This window comes from Myxine glutinosa, chromosome 7 (genome assembly GCF_964187855.1).
Source record: "Myxine glutinosa chromosome 7, kmMyxGlut1.1, whole genome shotgun sequence".
Lineage (NCBI taxonomy): Eukaryota > Metazoa > Chordata > Myxini > Myxiniformes > Myxinidae > Myxine > Myxine glutinosa.
Genome location: NC_136267.1, coordinates 183,623,019 through 183,646,037, shown reverse-complemented (window position 1 = coordinate 183,646,037; position 23,019 = coordinate 183,623,019). Strand labels below are relative to the sequence as shown.

The 23,019-nt window shown below is 44.4% G+C and overlaps 1 protein-coding gene across 2 annotated transcripts in view; it reads left to right on the top strand.

Annotated features, from left to right (window-relative positions):
• Positions 1-212: 212 nt before the first annotated feature.
• Positions 213-23,019, top strand: part of LOC137440313 (heterogeneous nuclear ribonucleoprotein D-like-A) — a 38,993-nt gene continuing 16,186 nt past the window's right edge. For both annotated transcript variants that reach the window (XM_068136613.2, XM_078782598.1), the window contains exons 1-5: positions 213-596; positions 3,235-3,403; positions 3,562-3,720; positions 5,170-5,301; positions 6,756-6,873. In XM_068136613.2, coding sequence (XP_067992714.2) covers positions 301-596; positions 3,235-3,403; positions 3,562-3,720; positions 5,170-5,301; positions 6,756-6,873 — 874 coding nt within the window. In that variant the 5' untranslated portion in view covers positions 213-300. The remainder of the gene's footprint in view (positions 597-3,234; positions 3,404-3,561; positions 3,721-5,169; positions 5,302-6,755; positions 6,874-23,019) is intronic.

Below are 23,019 nucleotides of genomic sequence, written 5' to 3'. Positions count from 1 at the left end.
ACCTGCATTCACCGTCGGTGGTGCAGGTTTGAATCGCTGCTCATGACGTCAATCGGTATGAGGGTTGTATAAATAAGTTTATTCAGCAAAACTGGTCGTCCTCCTTTTAGGATTTCGATGTAAAACATGATTATAAATAAAACATAAGACGTTAACACTACGTGCTTTACTTAGACTTTATTTAATGGTAAAAAAAATTCTGTTTTTAATACGTACATGAAAGGATAACTATTCTGGAGGGCGGGTATTCGTCGCTGCAGCACGCACTTGACGCCTGAGCCTGACGGAGAAGAAAGGAATATGGCGGATTACGCTTACCCAACGAACGGCAGTGCTGGGCCCGTCGGCGGACACGCAGCGCACCTTGATTTCACCGAAGATTATCAGCTTTTAGACCAAGGGGATGGTAGTGGCGCGATGTCTCAAGGGGGTCCGGTGCCCGTCCAGGAAAACATGGCTTGTGGTGGCTCCGGTGCTGTAGCGAGAGTCGGACCTGCGGGAGATGCTGGTGGCGGTGCTGGAGCTGGGCGCGGGGAAGCTGGAGACGACGCAGATGGAGCGAAAATCAACGCGAGTAGGGGAGAGGAGGATGATGGGTAAGGTCGCTGAAGGAATTGTGAAAAGTCGTGTTCGGTTGTAAATGTTTTATAAAATTAAAATCGTTTAATTCGGTAAGAAAAACTAAAATGTATTTTGTTCAGGAACGATCGACAAAACTCAATCTGCGAGTTTGAAAATTTATTGTGCAAATTGACGCCGTATTCGTGCTTTGAGCGGCCTCTTTTGTACGACAAGGCCTTGTCGTCCCGTCCCGCCTTTGTTCTCCATTTTCTTTCTCTCCTGTCAGTTCTCGGGAGAGCGTTCTGCGCATGCGCGTTACATAAATACGAGTTCCCTTCAAGGAATGCTGACGCAGGAGTCTCATCAAAGTCTGGACTAATGTCGCCGATTTGTGTTTGGTTTTGTCCGTGCTGGAGCCTGTAAATGTGAGGGTCAAACATGGAATCGCCCGGAGTTTGAATGACTGATCTCTCGCACCGGACGCTCTAAGTCTAAGTTGTTAGACCCCCCGTACCCCTCGATCTATCCGAGGGCCTTTCACTCACTCACCTTGGGCAGGTTGGTGGTCTTCCTGTCTTCTACCGACTCCTCTCCGGCCTTGCCCTCCCAGCTCTCTCTGGGCTCTGTCCCCCAAATATTCCTACAGGTCGCACAAGATCTGCCTGGAACCCTCTTATGGTTAAACTGCCAAAATCTAGGCTCTCTGCTCACCTTCACTCTTTCATTCCCCTTTTCTCCCACCTCTGGAACAAACTCTCCCACTCCCTTCAATCCCACTCCTCCCTCCATGTCTTTAAAACAGCTGTTCACCACCATCTCTTATCTTTCCCCATCCAAAACCTTGATCTTTTCTACCCCCGCTAATTCACCCCAGATCCACTTTGTTTGAAATTCCAACTTCGTTCCTGGAAGTCCTGGCCGTGTCCATATGTTTTATACCTCTCCCACCTCCTCTTCCCATGCCTCTCCCTCCCACAGATCTCTCGATGTACCTGCTCTCAAATGTTGTTTGTGTCCTTCCCCCTCTCTCCCCATCTTGTCTACCGCTCCCGATGTTATATGTTTTATGTGTCGGTTTGTCTTTCTGTGTGATTAACGTTCGCTCTTTCACGAGCCTCGATGTTGTATACAAAAAAAAAAAAAAATTACACCAACTTGAGCCTGAGGTGAGGAAAAACAATGAATTTTGACCCAGGAGGAGCCATTCGGCCAATCATGTCTACACTACGCCAACTTGATATCATTGGGGTTTAATTTGGGGATGTGACACATATATATATATATATATATATATATATATATATATATTACATATATATATATACATACATACATACATACATACATACATACATACATACATATACCCTGCAAAAAAAGAAACGCAAAAGTAGTAAAATCGTAAATATCTGTCAGAGTGTTGCCGATATCCATACAAAATTAACACCAAAAATGAATTGGTCATTTCTGCATGGATTGGGATTGATTTGTGTGGAACGAATGACGTACTGCAGAAATTTGGCGAAAAGATGGAACAATCGCAAAAACAACCACGTGAGAGCGCCGAAACACACCAACATGACATGCACGTGCAACATCACTTGTGGGGCTATAAAAACGTTGGGTTTTCATTTGCATGCCATCACAATCTTACAGCAAGTGAACAGCGAAAACATGCCACGACTCACGGATGAGATTCTTGGGCCACACGTCCTTCCCATTTTGCAACAAGCGAACGTCATTTTCCAACAACACAACGCCCGACCTCACACGGCAAGACTGACAACAGCCTTTTTGAGGAATCACAGCATCCAGGTCTCCAGATTTAAACCCAATCAAACATTAATGGGATGCACTGGATCAACGACTGCGAGCACGTCAGCAACAACCACAGAACCTCCGACAGTTGGCACAAGCACTGCAGGCAGAGTGGGTGAACCTTCACCAGGCCACAATTCGGGATGTGACTGCTTCCATGGGACGACGATGCCGGTCAGTTTTGGACTCCAATGGTGGCCATACAAGATATTGAGCCCAGATGACCTTCACCTTGAAAATCTACTGTTCCATGTGTGCCATATGGAACCTGGGTCAATGAGAATGATGTGTGCCAATTTTGAACAATCGATGACCATCTGTTAATTATTTATATGATATATAAAATATACATCTAAAATCACTTTTGCGTTTCTTTTTTTGCAGGGTATATATATATTTATATATTTGTACCCCTCCCCGTACCGCTCTATCTCTGACCCCCCTCCCCGTACCCCTCTATCTTCGATCCCCCTCCCCGTACCCCTCTATCTTCGATCCCCCTCCCCGTACCCCTCTATCTTCGATCCCCCTCCCCGTACCCCTCTATCTTCGATCCCCCTCCCCATACCCCTCTATCTTCGATCCCCCTTCCCGTACCCCTCCCCGTAGCCCTCTATCTCTGAACCCCCCCCCCATACCCCTCTATCTCTGTTTGCCCCCCCCCCGTACCCCTCTATCTCTGATCCCCCTGCCCGTACCCCTCGATCTCTGATCTCCCCCCACCCCCTTTACCCCTCTATCTCCGATTTCTCCCGTACCCCTCGATCTCCGATCCCCTCCCTCCTATACCCCTCTATCTCCAATGTTTCGACGTACCAATCTAATGCCAATTTAATTTTTTCTTCCTTGTCTCAGTAAGATGTTCGTTGGTGGCCTCAGCTGGGAGACTTCTAAGCAGGATCTAAGAGACTACTTTTGCAAGTTTGGCGAGGTCGTGGACTGCACCATCAAAGTCGACCCGGTCAGCGGTCGTTCCAGAGGATTTGGCTTTATTTTGTTTCGGACCGCTGCCTCTGTTGATGAGGTACATCATGCTGGGATGATCGAGATTTGAAAACTAAAAAAATAGTTAGCTGTTGTGTTAGCCTGTCTGTGCGGAGTACCGGTAACTTGTGGTTGTGGTACTTTCAGAGGACTGGTAGTTATTGTACGATTTTCTTACCATCGTCACTTCTAATGCAGGTGTTGGCCTTAAAAGATCACCGACTGGACAGTAGAGTGATTGACCCCAAGCGTGCCAAAGCCATGAAGAAGGAACCGGTAAAGAAAATATTTGTGGGTGGTGTGAGCCCCGACACTGAAGAGGACAAGATTCGGGAATATTTCTCAACTTTTGGAGAGGTAAGGAGTAGTAAGGAATTCTGGCTGGTACCACCGGCACTGATGGGTTTGCGGTTACTCGCTGGTGTATTCTGGTGCCGTCCTGATCGCCCGTGCTTGTTGCGTCAAATCTTGTAATGTGACGTTTTGTTTAGAGATTGGCGTCCTCCTTTCTCTTCGTTTTGTTGTTTGGAGATTGGCGTCTTGTTCTCATTTTGGAGAATGGCGTCCTTTCTCCTCGTTTTGTTATTTGGAGATTGGCGTCCTCCTTTGTCCTCGTTTTTTTGTTTGGAGATTGGCGTCCTCCTTTCTCTTCGTTTTGTTGTTTGGAGATTGGCGTCCTTCTTTCTCCTCGTTTTGTTGTTTGGAGATTGGCGTCCTTCTTTCTCTTCGTTTTGTTGTTTGGAGATTGGCGTCCTTCTTTCTCCTCGTTTTGTTATTTGGAGATTGGCGTCCTCCTTTGTCCTCGTTTTGTTTTTTGTGGATTGGCGTCCTTCTTTCTCCTCGTTTTGTTTGTTGGAGATTGGCATCCTCGTTTCGCCTCGTTTTGTTGTTTGGAGATTGGCGTCCTTTCTCCTCGTTTTGTTGGAGATTGGTGTCCTTTGTCCTCGTTTTGTTGTTTGTGGATTGGCGTCCTCCTTTCTCCTCGTTTTGTTGGAGATTGGCGTCCTCCTTTCTCCTCGTTTTGTTGGAGATTGGCGTCCTCCTTTCTCCTCGTTTTGTTGGAGATTGGTGTCCTCCTTTCTCCTCGTTTTGTTGAGATTGGCATGCTCATTTCTTCTCGTTTTGTTGGAGATTGGTGTCCTTTGTCCTCGTTTTGTTTGTGGATTGGCATCCTCCTTTCTCCTCGTTTTGTTGAGATTGGCGTCCCTCGTTTCGCCGTTTTGTTGTTTGGAGATTGGCGTCCTTTCTCCTCGTTTTGTTTGGTACTTTCTTGTGAAGTTAAGGATTGTTTTTGTCAAGAGGGTTTGTGTTGTGTCATGCTTGTATATGATTAGAGAAGTTTTCGTTTGTCTGTTTGACTTCTATGCTTCCCTGACTGCTGGATGGGATGAGCTGACAACTGTTGGTACCCTGGGGTCGGCCATTGGGAGAGGGGGATGGAGGGGGTTGACATCCACGTTTGCTCCCTTCCCCGTTCGTCTGAATCCAACCCTTTTTCTTCGTTTCCTTTTTCCCACTTCTTCCTGGTTGTTAATTCCCTTGCTTGTCTCCTGCACTAATCAATTTTTGCTGTTTTCCTGTTCGGCTTCTCGTTCTATTGACTTAAATTTAACGTCATCGCTGGTGAAAGAAGGAAGGGTTTTCCTGGGTCTTTTTATATTTATTATTTTCCCATTTGAGTCGTACTGTGGAACCATTTGTCAATTGGCTGCTTGATTTTGCTTTTTGAAAAGTTTGACATTGTCCTTGTACATGTGCATATCATCGTACTAATAACCTTGCTTTTGCCCCGTCTTCCTCGGGCAGGTGGAAGGGATCGAGCTTCCGGTGGATGTCAAGTCCAGCAAACGACGAGGCTTTTGTTTCGTGACCTTTCAGGACGAGGCATCGGTGAGGCGGGCCATGGAGAGGAAGTTTCATGAGATTGGAGCTAGCAAGGTTTGTTTTGAAATCGTACTGGATTGGTTTTCTATTTATTTATTTATTTCTTTTGGAACTGCGTGGCAATTTGATCATTTGATATAACCACCTTTAGAGGCCATTTTAAAGTAATGTCGAGCATTGATTTTATCTACTTTGAGATATTTCAAAGTACTAGCGGGGCACGCTTGCCCTCTGTTTTGGAGTACCCTTCTCATTTTATCAGAGTACTACGTATATGCTCCCGAGGAGTACGGATAAAGTACGTGCTTGTTTGCTGGACTTATGTGGCCACTTAAGGCCAGTGTTGGAGTTGGAACCAGAGGTAGAGACTGATTTGGAACCTCCACGCAGGCCCAATAACACAATTGTCAGTTTTGGAGTTCCAGTGGCATCCATGTTGGTTTGCTCCATTATAGTAAAGATTTTTGTATTTAAATTTGCAAATGTATGGGCAACAGATATATAGATAGAAAACAAACAAAAAAAACACCTGGCAATTTCATGCATTCCTGAAATGGTTGATGTCGCTGCCATGATCTTCGTCATTCTACTCCATATATTTTGGTCATGTATTGTGACTGCCCCTTTAAGAGGCATGTGGAATCTGTGTGTACCCCAAAGGGTCTTTTGTTTATCCTGCTGATGGTTTTGATTTATACTGTCGGTGGCCATTGGCAGAGCTTGGTAGTTTATATATGGACGGATGGTTGATTGATTATTTGGAGTTTTTATGTTGTTGTTGATGTCGGTCTTGTGAAAAGTTGAATGTGAGGTCGGTTTGTTCATGCTTCACCTTGCACCCTCACATCCCCTGCCCCTCCTCCCAACCGCTCCCTCCCCCCAAAGAACATCCTAGTGAAAGGTAATTGCTTTCTTCTCAGAAACTACACACGCAATTCAAATAAAACTTGACCACAACCTTCATCACCCGTGATGTACCAAAGTTTGTTCATGACATTAAAAAAAATTGGGCCTTAAAGGGGTCTACAGGGGAATGGGAGGGGGTTGCCCCCCAAAATAGCTATTTGCTTTATTCTCAGAAACTTTGCATGCAATTCTGATGAAAGTTTACCGCAACCTTTATATGCCATGTTGTACCAAAGTTTGTTCACGACGTTAAAAAAAAATTGGGCTCTAAAGGGGTCTACAGGGGAATGGGAGGGGGTTGCCCCCCAAAATAGCTATTTGTTCTTTTCTCTGAAACTACACACACAATTTCAATAAAACTTGACCACAACCTTCATCACACGTGATGTACCAACGACCAACGTTTGTTGAAGGCATTAGAAAAATTTGGGTCTGAGGAGGTATATGGGGTGGGGATGTTGCCCCCCAAAATAGGTATTTTTTTGTATGTTTAACATCTTATGATTCCATTCGTGATTAGTATAATTGTACACGTCTTCTAGCTATGTTCTTTTTATTTTATATATTTAATGGTTGCTTTTTGTTTTCTTTTTGTTTTTCAGTGTGAAATAAAGCTGGCACAACCCAAGGAAGTCTATCAAAACCAGACTTGGGGTCGTGGGGGCCGCGGGGGTAGGGGCAGAGGCACTGTTGCAACAACTGGAGGAAATGGTAGTGGAGGTGAGCGTTCCTACTTTTATTTGCTTGCAATTACAAATATGTATCCATAAGGCTTTGGCTAAGATTTTAAAAATAATAAACACTTGCAATGCATCTGTAGGGTAATCTATGCCAACTATTTGTTAAAAAAGAAAAAAAGAAAAAAAAAGATGAACAGGGAATAAAACAAACTAAAATGCAGCAATTATATTATGCTAAACGGCGTCATTGTTTTTACATAAATGCTTGCCAATGTCACTACTGTGTTTACTTTGCATGCACCTGGTGGCAAGCGAGGTGCTGCTGAGTTTGGAAATGGGAGAAAATAGGACATTAGGTGAGCGGTGATGGAAGGGAGACGTTTTAAATGAGATAGGATTATGTCCAAGGACTGTGGTCCTGGGGTTGGTTGGGTGGTCAATAACTCCTGTCCTCATGACATCATAATTCGACAAGTGCAATGCTGTATCTGATCAGTTTGAAATTTCTTGAGTGTTCTTTGCAACAAGAGGAGAATGTAAATCAATGACGTCATAGGTCACTTCGTTTGGTAGCCATATTTGATTGAACATAAAAACTTTAAAATTCAACTTCTCCATAGCGGCTGACCAGATCGATGTGAATCTCCATGCACATGATTACTGGATGTGGAGAATATAAGGTGAAAATTTTAGCTTCATAGTTGCCGTAGTCTAGAAGCCACATTGGATTGAACGAAGATTTTAATTTAAAAAAAAAACGATTCTCTTGAACCGCTCCATCCATCAACGTTAAACTTAAAAATTATGATCAACTCATCAAGGGGAATACTTGCTTAAAATTTAAACATGATCGGTCGCATGGTCTGATGGCGAGTTTTTTCTTTTTCTTTTTTAAAATAAACTGTTTGAAGAAGAAGAAACCTCCATGTGTGTGTATATATATATATATATATATATATATATATATATATATATATATATATATATATATATATATATATATATATATATATATATATACATATATAACTGTAAGAAATAGTAGAAACTCCAAAGTACAAGCAGGGCGTCTCATTTGTATTGAATATATAATCGTTAGATTAAATAAGACGCGGACGTAGCTTCAGGACGTCGATCTTTAATTGTCGACAAGCTTTCGACCAACAAAGGTCTTCTTCTGAGTCTACAAAAACAGCAGGCATGTATATCAGTCAAGTGTGTATGGTGATATGTGTGTGAGATGTGTGATGTGTGTAGAAAATGCATACAGAAGGAAGAGCCACGCCAAAGTACACTCACCAGCCCCAAGTTCGACGGAAGTGACCGTTTGCGTTACGGTCACTTCCGTTAGGGTGCACGTGCATATACAAATATAGAGATATACATACATAAACACACAAGCATATATTCATATCCCATTTATATTCATATAATATATTTATATATTTATATAAATGACATATAAAGGTAGAATGAATGAATGAATGAATGATGAATGAATGAATGAATGAATGGGTTACGGTTAACAATTTGATTGGGTTGATGTGGGAACATGCTTTAGTCATCAAAATTTATGCCATGAGGGACTTTTGTCCGAAGTTTGTGTATCCAAAAGGACTCACGTTTCAGAATCGTGGTGTGTGATCGATTTGTGATTGATTCAATGGCAGAGATCTGAATGTCATTTATAGAGTGATCCGGTTGATTAAAGTGTATCGTGTAAGGTAGAGATTTGCCCTGAGTGGTGTGGAAGTTATTGATTTCTGACCGGGTGTTATTAAATCGTGTGTAGAGTGTATTTTCAGTTTTTCCAACATATTGTTTGTTGCACTTTTGGCAAGTGATTAGGTATATGACCCATGTAGATTTGCAGTTCATATAGGAGGTGATGGGGAATTTTTGTCCAGTGCTAGAACTACAGAATTTGTTTCCTTCTAGTAAATGTTTGTGAATAATGCATTTGTTTGCTGTGCATTTATAGAAGCCAGGGATCCTAGTTTCTTTGTTGTGGGGCTGTGGGTGCTTTGCTTTTACCAAGAGGTCCCTGAGTGTCCGACCACATCGAAATGATGTTAGTGGAGGTTGAGGAAATGTGGTGCCGAGTGTTTCTGATTGATGGAGGAGAGGAAGGGCCTTATTCAGAATACTTGGCAATTGGGATGAGGTAGCAGAGTAGGTGGTTACCAGTGGGACACGGTTAGTTGCAGGTTTGGGTTTGTAAGTCAGAAGGTCTGCTCTCGGTATGCGTTTTGCTCGGGTTATTGCTTCTTGCACAGAGTGAGGGTCATAGTTTCTTGCAATGAAGTGTGTTTCTAATTGGCAGAGAGAAGTTTCTTCTGCCATTTTTGTTGAGCAAATGCGTCTTACTCTGAGTGCTTGACTGTATGGTATGCTTGCAATTGTATGTTTAGGATGAGATGAAGAAGGGAGAAGGTAAGAGTGAGTGTCTGTTGGTTTGGTGTATAGTTCTGTTTCGAGTCTGTTATTTTGAAGCGTGAGTGATGTGTCTAGAAAGTGAACTTCGGACTGTGAGCTGTCGAATGTGAACTTGATGGTCGGATGAATCAAATTTAATTCATTTTGGAATTGTGCGAGACTACGGGGGGATTTTGACCAGATGAACTGGATGTCATCAATATAACGTACCCAGGATTTTTCCAAGATTCCGTGATGAGGTTGTGCATTGATCTTGGCCTCTATCATTCCCATGAAGATGTTAGCGTACGATGGTGCAACAGGGGTACCCATAGCGGTACCTTGAGTTTGAATGTAATGTCGTCCGTTGAATTGGAAATTATTCAGTTTGAGTGTCAGTTCTAATAGGCGCATAAGGTCTTGAGTAGGTGGCATTGGGACTTGTCGTGTATCGAGGGCTTTGCGGCATGCAGACAGGCCTTCTGAATGTGGAATATTAGTGTAGAGGGATGTAACATCTGCTGTGACTAAAATGGTTTGGGAGTTGAAAGGTGAGTATATTCTGTTCAATCCTTGGATGTGGGTCAGAAAACTGGTTGTGTCCTTGAGGTATGAGGAGAGCTTCAACACGCTATGAGGAGAGCTTGAGAGGAGCTATGAGCTATGAGGAGAGCTTGAGAGCTTCAACACGAGAGGACGTAAATGACAGTCAACAAATTTTGATATGAGAACAGTTGGACATGTGCAGCCAGATACGATTGGTCTACCTGGATTGTTTACCTTGTGTATTTTAGGAAGAAAATAAAGGTTAGGGCAATGAGGATCTTTCGGAACCAAGCGAGATTTGATGGTTTTATCCACCCGAATAGAATCTACTACCTTTTTAACCTCTTCAAGATGTAAAAGGGTAGGGTCGGATGGGAGCTCTTTGTAAGTATCACTATGTAGTTGACGATTACCTTCTGCAACGTAATCGGTAGTCGACATAATGACAATGCCAGTACCTTTAACTGCTGGCTTTATGACTATCTTTTCATTGTTTTGGAGATTGTGAAGTGCTCGTCGCTCTGCCTTTGTAAGATTGTCTATGTCTGGAACAATTATATTTTTGTGCCACCTTTTCAGTTTCATTGCTCACTTGTTCCATATAGACATGTAGATATGGATTGTCAACACGTGGTGTCCAGGTGCTTTTTGGTTTAGGTAAAGTGAGTTGTGGTGTATTAGTATCGGTGTATGTGATTGTATGCGTGGTTGAATGCTTCAGGATTTCTACATTACCATCACAGCAGACATGTCACGAAATGGCGATCGCGCTCACAACAACAACAACAACAACAACAACGATGTATACCTGACCACCACGATCAATGAACTTCAACGATTGATGCAAAAAAGACAAAGACATGAACTACACTTCACTTACCTAAACGAATATAAACAACGAGGGATCGTACCTAAAGGTCTCCTCATTAAAAAACGATCTTGCTTCGCAACGCAAACCAATGATGACGTCATCACTGCACGTTGGAATCTACTGCTATGGAACACTGCTCAACAACTACTGGAGATTGTAATAACACAAGTAAAAATAAAATTAATCAAATTGAATGAGAACATCAGCCAAAAGAAGGAGAAGATGTGGAAGAATGTGAATCCTGGACAATACCACCACATAATGTGCTCATTCAATGATAAGCTAATGGCTGCTAAACACGACATTGTTAAAGTTAAGGAAAGGAAACTTAAACGTGATGAAATGTTATGCAAGCATATAAAACCATCTCAAGAGAATACACCCATTGCAAACAATAACCAGGTAACTCCAACCACCACTCCCAACCACTTTTCTCCAACCACTTCTGACCAACCACTACAACCACTTCCAACCACTTCTCCACCAATTCAACCACTCCATCTTCAACCACCCCAACCACTCCAACCACTTCCAACCACTTCTCAAACCACTTCTGACCAACTTAAGCATAAACACAAAAATCGACATTATCGTAAAAAACAATACACAAACCGCAGACATCATTACATGCAGAACCGTTCCTCCATGGAAATGAACACAGCTGAGGTTGAAAATAGTCAAACCAAAAACAATAGAACTTCTACTGCAACCAAACTTGTAGATCTACCTAAACTCGGGATCATCAATCTTTCCAATCATTCCCTCAGTGAGGCGGAAATAAACCTGCTCTCTAAGGGTTTAAAATTTTGCCCAATCGCTCCACAAATAGACCAATTACAATTGAAAGAAGATTTAAAAGATTTCTGTAGGCGAATGACATTAAAGGCACACTTTGCTAAAGTACACCCAGCACCATCAACGCCACAACAAACGACAGCAACAACCACGCATACAATCACATACACCGATACTAATACACCACAACTCACTTTACCTAAACCAAAAAGCACCTGGACACCACGTGTTGACAATCCATATCTACATGTCTATATGGAACAAGTGAGCAATGAAATTGAAAAGGTGGCACAAAAATATAATTGTTCCAGACATAAGGACAATCTTACAAAGGCAGAGCGACGAGCACTTCACAATCTCCAAAACAATGAAAAGATAGTCATAAAGCCAGCAGATAAAGGTACTGGCATTGTCATTATGTCGACTACCGATTACGTTGCAGAAGGTAATCGTCAACTACATAGTGATACTTACAAAGAGCTCCCATCCGACCCTACCCTTTTACATCTTGAAGAGGTTAAAAAGGTAGTAGATTCTATTCGGGTGGATAAAACCATCAAATCTCGCTTGGTTCCGAAAGATCCTCATTGCCCTAACCTTTATTTTCTTCCTAAAATACACAAGGTAAACAATCCAGGTAGACCAATCGTATCTGGCTGCACATGTCCAACTGTTCTCATATCAAAATTTGTTGACTGTCATTTACGTCCTCTCGTGTTGAAGCTCTCCTCATACCTCAAGGACACAACCAGTTTTCTGACCCACATCCAAGGATTGAACAGAATATACTCACCTTTCAACTCCCAAACCATTTTAGTCACAGCAGATGTTACATCCCTCTACACTAATATTCCACATTCAGAAGGCCTGTCTGCATGCCGCAAAGCCCTCGATACACGACAAGTCCCAATGCCACCTACTCAAGACCTTATGCGCCTATTAGAACTGACACTCAAACTGAATAATTTCCAATTCAACGGACGACATTACATTCAAACTCAAGGTACCGCTATGGGTACCCCTGTTGCACCATCGTACGCTAACATCTTCATGGGAATGATAGAGGCCAAGATCAATGCACAACCTCATCACGGAATCTTGGAAAAATCCTGGGTACGTTATATTGATGACATCCAGTTCATCTGGTCAAAATCCCCCCGTAGTCTCGCACAATTCCAAAATGAATTAAATTTGATTCATCCGACCATCAAGTTCACATTCGACAGCTCACAGTCCGAAGTTCACTTTCTAGACACATCACTCACGCTTCAAAATAACAGACTCGAAACAGAACTATACACCAAACCAACAGACACTCACTCTTACCTTCTCCCTTCTTCATCTCATCCTAAACATACAATTGCAAGCATACCATACAGTCAAGCACTCAGAGTAAGACGCATTTGCTCAACAAAAATGGCAGAAGAAACTTCTCTCTGCCAATTAGAAACACACTTCATTGCAAGAAACTATGACCCTCACTCTGTGCAAGAAGCAATAACCCGAGCAAAACGCATACCGAGAGCAGACCTTCTGACTTACAAACCCAAACCTGCAACTAACCGTGTCCCACTGGTAACCACCTACTCTGCTACCTCATCCCAATTGCCAAGTATTCTGAATAAGGCCCTTCCTCTCCTCCATCAATCAGAAACACTCGGCACCACATTTCCTCAACCTCCACTAACATCATTTCGACGTGGTCGGACACTCAGGGACCTCTTGGTAAAAGCAAAGCACCCACAGCCCCACAACAAAGAAACTAGGATCCCTGGCTTCTATAAATGCACAGCAAACAAATGCATTATTCACAAACATTTACTAGAAGGAAACAAATTCTGTAGTTCTAGCACTGGACAAAAATTCCCCATCACCTCCTATATGAACTGCAAATCTACATGGGTCATATACCTAATCACTTGCCAAAAGTGCAACAAACAATATGTTGGAAAAACTGAAAATACACTCTACACACGATTTAATAACACCCGGTCAGAAATCAATAACTTCCACACCACTCAGGGCAAATCTCTACCTTACACGATACACTTTAATCAACCGGATCACTCTATAAATGACATTCAGATCTCTGCCATTGAATCAATCACAAATCGATCACACACCACGATTCTGAAACGTGAGTCCTTTTGGATACACAAACTTCGGACAAAAGTCCCTCATGGCATAAATTTTGATGACTAAAGCATGTTCCCACATCAACCCAATCAAATTGTTAACCGTAACCCATTCATTCATTCATTCATTCATCATTCATTCATTCATTCATTCTACCTTTATATGTAATTTATATAAATATATAAATATATTATATGAATATAAATGGGATATGAATATATGCTTGTGTGTTTATGTATGTATATCTCTATATTTGTATATGCACGTGCACCCTAAAGGAAGTGACCGTAACGCAAACGGTCACTTCCGTCGAACTTGGGGCTGGTGAGTGTACTTTGGCGTGGCTCTTCCTTCTGTATGCATTTTCTACACACATCACACATCTCACACACATATCACCATACACACTTGACTGATATACATGCCTGCTGTTTTTGTAGACTCAGAAGAAGACCTTTGTTGGTCGAAAGCTTGTCGACAATTAAAGATCGACGTCCTGAAGCTACGTCCGCGTCTTATTTAATCTAACGATTATATATATATATATATATATATATATATATATAACTGTGAGAAATAGTAGAAACTCCACAGTACGAGCAGGGCGTCTCATTTGCATTAAATAAATAATCGGGAGATTAAATCAGACGCGGATGTAGCTTCAGGACGTCGATCTTTAATTTTCGACAAGCTTTCGGCCAACAAAGGTCTTCTTCTTAGTCGTCCCCAAGTTCAATGGAAGTCTTCTGTATTATATATACTAGGGCATGCCCGTACTATATCTATATCTAAAATTATATCCCCCCCCTCTATTTACATGAAATGGTTTGGTCCAATGCGAACGGCTTGCGAGTACGGTGACAATCCCCCCCCCTCTATTTACATGAAATGGTTTGGTCCAAAGCGAACGGCTTGCGGAGTTTGGTAAACAACTCGCCATAGCATGCACAAACGCGCAGGAAAGCGAAAGAATCGCAAATTAGTTTTAATTAGTTTTAAAACATCGTTTAACGCCAACATAGCGGCAACATAGTTTGCCAACGTGAAATAAATGAATACGCTCTGAAATGTGCCGTCCGAGGCAGTCTGTTCGCCACGTTCGGCACACGTGATAGCTCGCTGCTCTCTGATTGGTTGAATCGTTTTTTGGACATAGCTCGGTAACTACTTGTCCGATTAATATGAAACCTTGAAAAGGCACATCCTCGGGTCCCCAGCAATATACCTGGCAAGTTTAAAGTATATCGGACCCGTGGTTGTCGAGAAACAGCGGTCACAGACATACATACATACATACATACATACATACATACATACATACATACATACATACATACATACATACATACATACATACACACAGAGATTACTGGAATTATAGATAGATATCTGTATTATAATATATGTATATTGTATATGTATATGTTTTTTTTTTTTTTTTTTCAAATACAGAATTGAGGCTCATGAAAGAGCAAACACATTAAACATGAAAACGTGCACAGACACATGAAACGTACAATGAAGGGAGCGGGAGACAAAAAGGGGAGAGAGAGGGAAGCACAAGCACAACAACAGCAGGGAACAGGGATGTCGGTAGATCTGTGGAAGGGAGAGTGCTGAGGGAGGAGGGTGGGGTACACGGTATAAAACAAATGAACATTACAAGGAAAGAAGTTGGGGATTGGAAGAGGCAGATTTGGGGTATTTTAATGGGGGTACAAAAGATCAAGGTTTTGCATGGGGGAAGATAAGAGATGGTGGTGAACGGTTGTTTTAAAGACCTGGAGGGATGAGTGGGATTGAAGAGCGTCGGAATTTATTCCAGAGCCGGGGGGGGGGGGAAGAGTGTAGGTGAGCAGAGAGTCTAGATTTTTGGTAGTTTCACCAGGGCAGAGTACAGAGCAGGGGGAGCAAGGCCGGAGAGGAGTCGGGAGAAGACAAAAATACCACCAACCTGCCTGCGGTGAGAGAGTCACTAAGAATCAGCTTCATCATGGGAGATACCAATGATTCTCAATGCTTTGGTTTCAACCGAGTGAAGTCAAGCTCGGTGAGGCAGGAGCACCAGCCCAGAGGGGAGAGCAGTTTTCCATTGAGCTGCGGATGAAAGCTTCGTATGTGGTGAGGAGCTCAGAAGTTCCCAGAAAGGGCTTTGCATGACTGAGGATGCCCAGTCAGCGACTAGCTTTGGAGGCCAGCTTGGAAATGTGGTTTTCCCAGGAAAGATCATAGCAGATGGTGAGACCCAAAAGCTTGAGTGACAGACTTCTTTGAGAGGATTGTTGAGAAAGTTGATGGATTTGGAGGGTTGTCCAGACGGTCTTTCCGGAGAGAAAAAGTGAGTGTGAGAATCGTGTGGAATGAAGGGCATGTTCCACTTGTTTGACCAGTTTGTGGTGTTATCCAGGTCTTAGTCAGGTTCACCATGTTTACAAATATAATTACGTTCAAAATTTTTGGAGATTAGCAAAACTATACATTTTTGGAATATTCAGAGCATGAGGAATCCAAAAATTAATGTTGGCATTTGCGTAGACACCTTTGTGAAAATGACACTCAGGACAGTAATGAAGATAGTCAGGTTCACCATGTTAACAAATATAATTTCGTTCAAAATTTTGGGAGATTAGCAAACTTGTACATTTTTGGAATCATCAGAGCATGGAGAATCCGAAAATCAATGTTGGCATTTGCACAGACACCTACATGGCCGCCATTTTGGGATTTTCAAAATGGCCGACATAAAAAACATATTTTGCGCTATCTCGGGTTCTAGTCAACCTAGAAACTTCATTAAATATGCTAATCCTATGTTTTCTGGGTCAAGGAATCCAATAAAGGCCTCAAAATAGTGCTCAGGATTATAGAAAAGCAACAAACAAAGGTAATTGAAAACCATTGTCTTTATATTTGTGATATAACTGTATTATATAATACATGATATTGCAAGTCCTTTGAAGTTATAGTTATAGGTATGGGTTTATAAGGCAAGAAAGCAGCCTTGTTAGTATCAGATTGAACTATAAGTCCCATACACAGGATCTACTAGGTCGACACCGTTCAGGAATATGCTTTTACAGATCTTCATCACTGTCCTGAGTGTCATTTTCGCAAAGGTACCTACACAAATGCCAACATTAATTTTTTTTTTGATTCCTCATGCTCTGAATATTAGCCTGGTGTTGGCTTAGCGGTTAGGGTGCCAGCTTGGGATCCTCGGATCCTGGGTTCGAATCCCGATCGATCGCTGAATTAACGCCAGGGGGGTTGACTCAGCCTGTCATCCTTCCGAGGTCGGCAAATTGAGTACCAGCTTGCTGGGATGAATGATCCCGGTGTGGACCCCGATTTAGAATAGGTACACCGTATCCCTGCGCATCGTAAGAGGCGACCAAGGGTTGGCGTCAGGAAGGGCATCCGGCCATAAAAACATTGCCTCAAACAGGGAACCATGATTGTCATGGGGCCCGCAAGGCTAACCCCCGCTCTGGCGGGGAAAATGGCCTTAAAATGATCATTCATTCATTCATTTTTCATGCTCTGAATATTCCAAAAATGTATAGTTTTTTCTAATCTCCAAAAATTTTGAATGAAAAAACATAGTGAACCTGACTATCTGGAGAGAATGAGGAGGCTGCAGACTGCCGATCTGAGCGGCAGAGAGTGGAGTCGTCAGTAAAGGGATAGAGAGGATTTTCCAGAGTCGGAGCGATCATTGATGAAGACCAGAAAAAGCACAGGGCCCAGAACACTACCTTGGGGAACTCCAGCCTGAACAGGAAGGGGAGATGAGAGAAACACATTCAGGGCCACACGTTGATTACGACCAGAGAGGAAGTCCGCAAGCCATGCGAGGAGATTTCCGTGGATACCATAGGAGGAGAGTTTGGTGAGCAGAGCGGGGTGCCAGACCGTATCGAAGGCACGAGATATGTCAAGGGAGACAGACAATTTGACCAGACACCACCAAGTTTTGGAGGAGGGAGACAAGTTTGAGAGTTGAGGGATATTGCTTCCTGGCTCTCCTGAGGGTAGACACACTTGTTCCGAGCTTTGTGAAAGGAACTGAGATTGCCTTCAGTTGGATTAGCCTTCCATGAGGCGAATGCAAGTCGTTTCAGGGCAACTGCCTCACCACAAGATTCAGTGTATCAGGGAATGACGACTGAAGACGAGATGGTGTGCGTGTGCGTGCGTGCATGCGCGTGCTCTCTGAGAATAGCCAGAGAGATATCCACTTTAACATGCAAATGATCAGATGAACCGAGAGGAGCAGCAGACATTTGCAGAGAAGTTTGTCAAAATCAAGTCTAGAAGAGAAGATGCTCCATTGACTGAGATCCGTGTGGGGAAATTGACAGATTGTCAGTCCCAGTTGTTCACAGAAGTTCTTTGCTGAGGTGCCGTGTTTGGTGAGAGGCAGCCACACTCAGCCAGCTGGCATGATGACAGTTGAAGTCACCACATATGAGGAAGAGAAAGTTGGGATGAGTGGATAGAAGTTGGTCCATATTATCAGACTGCGAGATGTAAATTGATTCATCACTGTTTGGAGGACGGTACAGAACACATATGAACAAAAAATGGTAGCAGGGGGGAAGCCGTAGCCAGAGGTACTACTGGGGGTGGGCTGGAGAGAGGGCAATGCATGCGGTGCGAACAAAAAACTAATTACACACAAGATTGCATGTATGACAAACCAAGATGAACTATATACTTGGCATTTAATATTGAATTTTTTTTTTTTCTTGACCTGGGTTTACTTTCTGAACTCAGGATATCAATCTGGTGAGTTTCTTTTACCCTTCGGTGATGTCTTTGTTGAAAGAACCATGTCACTGATTGTCTTTCGCAGCAAGAAGTCAATAACAGGATTATATCACAGGTGGCATGACAAAATGTAAGGACAGGTACATTTGACGATTGGCTTCACAATCGGGTATATAAGGGTTGTTGTGTTCTGTATTAGTGGAAAACAACTGCTGCACGTCTACAAAAGTTATTGCCGCTTCCTCTGGAGATGGTCCGTCAACTTGACAATGCTGTTTGTCATGGAGTGGTGGCTTTACGAAATTCTGGCATGAAACAGCATGCTATTGCTCGGCAGTATGGCATCACTTAAGGTCAGGTGTCAAAGATCCTGAAACTAAATGCTCAGACGGGTGTCCCTACTCCCATACCGAGGCTAAGACGTCCACGCAGAAGCACATGGAGAGATGATCACCAGCTGCACCGGTTCGTCTGCAATGGCCATACCAAGTCAGCTAATTGGCTTAGGGCTGCGTGGCAGCAACTGACAAATGTGCCTGTATCCAGAAGGCTAGTCAACCAACGACTGGTTCAAGCAGGCCATCGTGCCAGGCGTCCCCTGAGAAAGCCACACCTGACCAGACAACACAGCCAGCGCCGATAGCAGTGGGCCAGAGAGCATCGTCAATGGCAGCCAGGACACTGGAATCACGTGACCTTCAGTGACGAGTCTAGATTTCTGGTCTATCGTCAAGATGGCCGTGTCCGAGTGCGCAGACAAGTGCATGAAGCCCACAACGAAGATTGTATAGTGCCAAGAGTCCAAGCTGGGTGTGGTGGGGTGACCGTTTGGGCTGCTTTTCATGCAGGGGGCAAAACTGACCTGGTTGTTCTGAATGGAAACCTGAACCAGTTCAAGTACAGGGTCATTCTGGAAGAAACATTGCTTCCATTAGCTCGTGCCTTTCGAGGAAACTTTGTCTTCCAAGATGACAATGCATGGCCTCATCGTGCTCGCATGATCAAACACTTTCTTGCTGACCGTGGTGTAGTGCATATGGAGTGGCCTGCCATGTCCCTGGATATAAATCCGATAGAGAACTTGTGGGCAGAATTAACGCGTCAAATCGACCACTTGGACCAGCAGCCTACCTCTGTGCGTGAATTGCAGCAGACTATTGTCACTGCATGGCAAGCGATTCCTGTCCAAACCTTGGCAAATCTCGTGAACAGCATGCCTCGACGTGTACGTGCTCTCCTGAATGCTCGTGGGGGTTACACGAAGTACTGAACTGTAATTTTACTGTCCGTAATCCCAGTCATAATTTAGCTTTTGTTTTTGTTGAAATTTTTTTTGGCTAATGTGCAAAATAAAGAGATACTTCTGGAAAACGTACAGAAGTTTAACACAGTACTGTCCGTGAATTGAGTTCGATATCAGTTTACATCACCTTCAAGGATCAATTTATTTGCTTCGAAATGTCAAATGTGGTTTTTGTTTCTTTTAAAGGTCACATTAACAAAATCTAGAATAATTTCAACATAATTCCAATGAACTTTTGGTTCTAAGTCATCTTGAAAAGTAATTTCACCCCCACAAAAAAATACTCCATATTAAATGCCAAGTCTGTAGAAACCCACAGCAACACATACACAGTTAAAAAAACGAGTTTTAATTTGACAAGGACACGATTTGGAAAATACTTCGCTTTGATGTGGAGAGCTCGAAGGACGCTTCCTCACCGGAGAAAACAGAAGCGCAAGTCTATATATTGTATTAGTATTAGTAAGATACTTCTCAATGTTATCTTCAGCCATGTGACTTTTAAGTATATCTTCTAATTACGTACTATTTGAACTCTGTCGCATCCTATCTATTAATTATGTACTTTTGGAATACACCTTTCAACCCATTCAAAGGTGAAACCACATTCGTTTTCAAAAAAGGAAAAGTACTCACCTGTCCAGGTCCTGGGGGATTGGCCCCTCTCTCTCCCCCTTCCTTCCCCACCAGAAAATTTAGAAAAACTGATGTCAAAATATGCATTTTGGGGTGATCTTGTCCAAGTTGTAACAACTATGCAAATAAAAAAAGTAATGTTTGGGAGAATTTTTGTTTCTTCACCTCGACATCCATTGCTGGGAAGATTTTTTAGTTAATACAGCATTTTATTATCTACTCGCAAAATACCCGGCGTTGCCGGGTAGCAATTAATCGCCTTCTGACGGGAATATTATATACGCAATCTGGGCCCATCATTTAGAGGGAATTTTAAAAGTAGATTGCAGGTACAGTGGTCTCTGATGCGCAGTGGAGTGACACCCTGTCCCAGTGTCCCATGTAAGTTACAATCACAAACTGTTTACGAAGTACCAGGCTATGCTTCTGCACTTTAATAAACCATACGTGTAAGACAATGACGTTCTTTTGCTCCTTCAGGTGCCAGTTTCGTTCAGTTTCAGTAACGCGACGCACACACCGGGACACACACACACACACCAGGACACACACACACCGGGACACACACACACCGGGACACACACACACCGGGACACACACACACCGGGACACACACACACCGGGACACACACACACCGGGACACACACACACCGGGACACACACACACACACACCGGGACACACACACACCGGGACACACACACACCGGGACACACACACACCGACACACACACACACCGGGACGCACACACACACCGGGACGCACACACACCCCGGGACGCACACACACGCCGGGACGCACACACACGCCGGGACGCACACACACGCCGGGACGCACACACACCGGGACGCACACACACCGGGACGCACACACACCGGGACGCACACACACCGGGACGCACACACACCGGGACGCACACACGCACCGGGACGCACACACGCACCGGGACGCACACACGCACCGGGACGCACACACGCACCGGGACGCACACACGCACCGGGACGCACACACGCACCGGGACGCACACACGCACCGGGACGCACACACGCACCGGGACGCACACACGCATTGGGACGCACACACGCATTGGGACGCACACACGCACCGGGACGCACACACGCATTGGGACGCACACACGCATTGGGACGCACACACGCATTGGGACGCACACACGCATTGGGACGCACACACGCATTGGGACGCACACACGCATTGGGACGCACACACGCATTGGGACGCACACACGCATTGGGACGCACACACGCATTGGGACGCACACACGCATTGGGACGCACACACGCATTGGGACGCACACACGCATTGGGACGCACACACATGCATTGGGACGCACACACATGCATTGGGACGCACACACATGCATTGGGACGCACACACACATTGGGACACACACACACACATTGGGACACACACACACACATTGGGACACACACACACATTGGGACACACACACACATTGGGACACACACACACATTGGGACACGCACACACACATTGGGACACGCACACACATTGGGACACGCACACACATATTGGGACACGCACACACATACCGGGACTCGCACACACATACCGGGACTCGCACACACATACCGGGACTCGCACACACATACCGGGACTCGCACACACATACCGGGACTCGCACACACATACCGGGACTCGCACACACATACCGGGACTCGCACACACATACCGGGACTCGCACACACATACCGGGACTCGCACACACATACCGGGACTCGCACACACATACCGGGACTCGCACACACATACCGGGACTCGTACACACACATACCGGGACTCGTACACACATACCGGGACTCGTACACACATACCGGGACTCGTACACACATACCGGGACTCGTACACACATACCGGGACTCGTACACACATACCGGGACTCGTACACACATACCGGGACTCGTACACACACATACCGGGACTCGTACACACACATACCGGGACTCGTACACACACATACCGGGACTCGTACACACACATACCGGGACTCGTACACACACATACCGGGACTCGTACACACACATACCGGGACTCGTACACACACATACCGGGACTCGTACACACACATACCGGGACTCGTACACACACATACCGGGACTCGTACACACACATACCGGGACTCGTACACACACATACCGGGACTCGTACACACACATACCGGGACTCGTACACACACATACCGGGACTCGTACACACACATACCGGGACTCGTACACACACATACCGGGACTCGTACACACACATACCGGGACTCGTACACACACATACCGGGACTCGTACACACACATACCGGGACTCGTACACACACATACCGGGACTCGTACACACACATACCGGGACTCGTACACACACATACCGGGACTCGTACACACACATACCGGGACTCGTACACACACATACCGGGACTCGTACACACACATACCGGGACTCGTACACACACATACCGGGACTCGTACACACACATACCGGGACTCGTACACACACATACCGGGACTCGTACACACACATACCGGGACTCGTACACACACATACCGGGACTCGTACACACACATACCGGGACTCGTACACACACATACCGGGACTCGTACACACACATACCGGGACTCGTACACACACATACCGGGACTCGTACACACACATACCGGGACTCGTACACACACATACCGGGACTCGT